This window comes from Camelina sativa, unplaced genomic scaffold (assembly GCF_000633955.1).
Source record: "Camelina sativa cultivar DH55 unplaced genomic scaffold, Cs unpScaffold00549, whole genome shotgun sequence".
Taxonomy (NCBI): domain Eukaryota; kingdom Viridiplantae; phylum Streptophyta; class Magnoliopsida; order Brassicales; family Brassicaceae; genus Camelina; species Camelina sativa.
Window position 1 is genome coordinate 110,384 of NW_010921726.1, and position 4,706 is coordinate 115,089.

Below are 4,706 nucleotides of genomic sequence, written 5' to 3' on the forward strand. Positions count from 1 at the left end.
TTTTTTTTTTTTTTTTTTTTCAATTTTCTTGACAAAAATTTATCATCACTGAAACAGTTAATTAGTGAAGCTTGTAATTGTTCTTCGGTTCTCATAGTCATCCAGTGATGCATAACCATTCCAAGACTTAAACCGCAATATTTGCTTGTGGCTCAAGTCAAGGCCCTAAATATAGTCCCCTTTAAACGAAATGTTCAACAATGTTTTATTTTTTAGGAATCATCACAGAAAAATGGATTTCACAAACGCTAGAGCATCTTGGCATTGTAACGAGTTCTTCAAGGAAAGCACACTTAGGCTTTTCGCCCGTATAGTAAATCTCGAGCCTTAATTTCTCGAGGATTTTTGAATTCTTCAACAAGTATCTTACTAGCTCCAATTCTCCTTCGTACCCTAGGATCGAACGTTTCCATCCCACAAACTTGAGCGATGATACCAAACACCGTGGAACTGTTGAAAAAATCACCTTTGGATCTATTTTCTTCTTATTAGGACGGGACACTTCAATTTGTCCTCACCCAATTCCTTCAAAAACAGAAGAAAACAAGTTGACTAGAGAAACTATATATATAAACAAAAAAAATCACAAACAAAGAAGCTTAAATAATTAAGAGGGTTATAGTTTTATTTATTACCATTAGTAAAGATTCTAGTTTTGGGCAGCTCTCAAGAATGGTTGGCAACATTTCAATATCAGATTTAGAAAATTTAACATTCAAACGAGATAGGTCAGGAAACTGAAGCACTGGTCCCGACTTCGAGTATTGAAAGATTTCCTGGTAACACATGTAATCAAGTAAAATGGAATGTTAAAGTGACAAAATTTCGTGCAAAAGGAATGTTTAAGTGACAAACTTTCGTGGAAGAACAATCTTGAGATGTATATATACCTTCCAAAGAGCATTATTAATAATAACTAGGTCCCTGACCCTCGATATGTCGGTGAGGATGTCATGAATCATGCTTCTACTGCATGTCGTCACATGGCTAAAGTTGGGGTAAGGAACAAGATCTATCTCTATTCTGGTAGAGAAACCCAAATTGACGATCTGAAAGTTCTTCTTTGTTGGGTAAACCTTAGCACTTAAACAATGGAGTAGAGGTGCATCGATCACAACTTCAGTAGACGCATTTATGTGGATTCTCTTTAGTGTATAAGAGTGCACTCGAAAAGCCTTATCAGACGGATCTCTGTAGATGGTTAAATCTTCCAGAACTGGAGAGCCCGAGATAAGTTTTTGCAACGTGGTCTCGTTGGGATATTTGTTAAATTGTAAATGCATGATCTTCAGACAAGGTAAGGAAACAAACTCAGCATTACACAAGGTGACCATATATAGTCGTAAGTGTACCAGTGTCTCACAGGTATATAAACTCAGTGGTATACCATTACCAGTCCAAAAAGTAAGATCAAGATGCTGAATCCTCCTACGCGTAATCACAGCATCAATCAATGACGTGGGACCAGGACCACATATACCATGACAATAAGCAACACTTAACCGTAGTTTGCGTATCCATGACTCCCTGTTGTAATAAAAAAACGTTTCAAGGAAACTCACTAAGGCATTAGAATCCGAGAATGCACGGGAGTTCAAGACCAATCCAGGAACCCATCGCCAAAGATTTCTCCATTTGGTAGACAAAACACTCGTTCTTACAGCATCCTTGGTAGTAAGATGATAAAGTATTTCAGATATCAAAGGTTCCGGTAGCTGGCCAATCCTATCTTCCTCCTCATGTGAGGCTTTGTCACATATTTTGCTTTTCTTCTTTCTACGCATTATTTTTTGTTTCTCAGCACAGGACTATAATCTGCATCATCAAATTTAGCAAAGATAAAAAAATCTAAAAGTTAGAACTATATATAAAATCACATGCGAGGGCTTGTTTACGTTAGGGTTTTTAAGGTTTCTCGAGGAACAGTAGAAGTAGAAGAAGAAGAACGCACCACAGACTCACAGTTGAGTTTTAACTACCACCGCAGATCAAATCTATTCGTCTTCCTCCACGGTCTCATGTAGCAGATGAGTGAGCTCTAAGGTAGCTGATAAGTACGCGTCGTAAGCTTAAAGAACAAACGACACAAAAAGTTTTCAATAGTGAAATCTTTTTATTCTCTCTTTATTCCTCAATATATAGAAAACCACCTAAGTAAAGACGATAAACATAAATCAACACCAAATCCTTAAAACTTCCAAAATCCTCAACTTGGAAATAAAAGGAATAAATCGAAAACGATAAAGTCAATTTAAGCCGACTACTCTCCATAGCGTTAGCCTCACGTTTGGATTCTAGCACTGTTTATCTCTTTCCTTGGGGTTGATAAAAACGGTGGGCTGTCTTCACTCTTCACGAGTCAATTGGCCTCTAACAAAGAATGGTAGTCTCTGTTTCTAAATATATGATGTTTTAGTTATAACACCATTAAAAAAAAAAAACTTTTGCTTGGCACACAACGAAAATTTGCTTGGACAACATGATCTTCCAATTTTACAAAACCAAGTCAAATCAAGAAGCCTAAACCAGCATTTTTTGTGTGGCAAAAAGCTTGATTCATTATCAAAATTCTAGTAACTCGATTTGACCTTGCTAAGAGTTTTCTAACACCTGAACATATATCATGGAAAATTATAGAAACGAATCAGCAAAATAATAGCAGCATCTCATAAAGGTATAAAGGCTTAGGGGCATCTCATAAGCAAAACGAACATGGGAAAATGGTTGAGACGTGTCGTCATCCCCAAACTGCTGCACATAAAATGGTAGCAGCAGCTGCTGCAGTGTCGTCATCCCCAAACTCCATATATGTGGCTATGACTCACATGGCTCAGTCTTAGAGGTTAAAGAAGAATAACAACAACACAGTTCAAAGAGGTAGGCAGAGCTCTGATTATATGGCGAAGCAAAAGTGAAAGGTCTGATTTTACAAGTCAAGCTTTTAAAAGTGAAAGGCATATATTAGAGTGAGGTGAAACAATCTCCTATCTTGCTTACATTTTTTGGCGTAAATCGCCAATGCTCGAAGCTAAGATATACACATTATTTTAATTTTACTGTTATACTGATATAGGTTTAAGGATCACAAGAAAAGAGTAAAAACCTCCTCAAGCTTAAGCATAGAGTAAACAACACCTTAATTTCTCACGAAAGTAGCCTAAAATTGTTTCATCTCTATTTACTCTAACGAAACAAACATACAAAAAAACCTACACATGCAGTTCCTGTGTAGCAAGAACATCCTACATCAAACTGATTAATAACAGAAAATCTTCACTACTTTTTACCAATCACAGTACGATGATTTGACATGTTTTAGAGTGTCTTGGGATTTTAAGGAGTTCCTTGAAGATTTCATCTTTTCTTCGACCATAATAAAAACGTAGAGTAAGTTTCTTGAGGATTGCTGAATTCTCTAGGAAGTACTTTACCAGCTTCATTTCTGCAACACCTCCTGAGAATGTGTTACTGAATTCAACAAAGTCGAGCGACGATAGCAAACACTCGGGAACAGATGAAAAGCTTATTTGATTCATCTCTTCAGAATACTTAATATCATTATCCAACGCCTGAGGAAAGAGAGAGATCATTAAAATGCAATGATAAGATACACGAAAATCTTCATATAGATGAAAAACCTCAAATGGATTGAACAGATCATCACCACGTTGGGGATTTTTGAAGATGCGACATTTGTACAAGAGGATGAACTATTTCAGAAGGACTCAGCATTAGTACAAGAACAGAGTGTCAGGTTATTTATGTCAGCATTTACTAAGTTAGAAGATTTACACAAGATTTGAAGGCCCAAGAAGCTTCTAGAAGATTGAAGACCTTCATGTTTACAATAGGAATGTAAACATGAAGAAAGAGGGAAATTTCCTAAAACATTAAGAAAAAAGGAAATTGTCCAATTCCTATTAGGATTAGAATAGGTAGTTTGCCCTTTGTGTGGCATAGGCCTAGTTCTATAAATAGGGTGCTAAGGCTGATTGTAAGCTTGAGCACAAACAAGAGAAAGTTAACCTAGCTACTAAGTTGTAGTCTTTTAGAAGGAAAAAGAGCTAAGAACTTAGAGAGAGCGTGAGGTTTCTTTAAAGAGGGTTTTGAGAGATTAGAAAATTGTTTAGAACAAACTTGTAAACAAATTTTCTATTAATCAAAGAGAATTTAAAGAAATCATTGTTTCATACTTTAGTTCAAAGTTGAGTGCTCTAGCACAAGAAGCCTTAACGCTTGGGAAGACGTATAAGGATCAGAAGTTAGTCAAAAAGTTTTTAAGGTGTCTTCCATCTAGGTTTATGGGATACAAAACAGCCTTAACGGTCTCTCAAGATTTAGAAAATCTCAGTTACGGTGAAGTGGTCGGAATGCTACAAGCACACGAGATGGAACTTAATGGGATTAAGAAACCAAAAGGAATAGCTCTAGCAGTAAGCAAAGACGTAACTGATCAAGGAGAAGATGATGCTGTGAGCTTGTTGGTAAGAAGATTTGATCGTGCTTTAAGAAGGATAGAACAAGGTCAAGGTCAAAAGAAGAGTAATTCATTCAAGAAGACAAGTGAAGACAAAAAGGCTGATATGCAGTGTCATGAATGTAAGGGATATGGCCACTTTATCCGAGAATGTCCAACAATCAAGTTACGAGATGCCAAGTGCACAATCTGTAAAGGGACTGGACACACACATGAGGAATGTGTGAGC

The 4,706-nt window shown here is 36.7% G+C and overlaps 1 protein-coding gene across 1 annotated transcript; it reads right to left on the reverse strand.

Moving 5' to 3' along the window:
- Positions 1 to 205: 205 nt before the first annotated feature.
- Positions 206 to 1,784, reverse strand: LOC104773470 (F-box/FBD/LRR-repeat protein At1g51370-like). Its single transcript, XM_019242667.1, has 4 exons — positions 891 to 1,784; positions 629 to 776; positions 393 to 510; positions 206 to 326 (listed from the first exon to the last, which is right to left on the reverse strand). Exons 1-4 carry the CDS (start codon positions 1,782 to 1,784, stop codon positions 206 to 208), a joined length of 1,281 nt encoding a protein of 426 aa, XP_019098212.1.
- Positions 1,785 to 4,706: the final 2,922 nt, after the last annotated feature.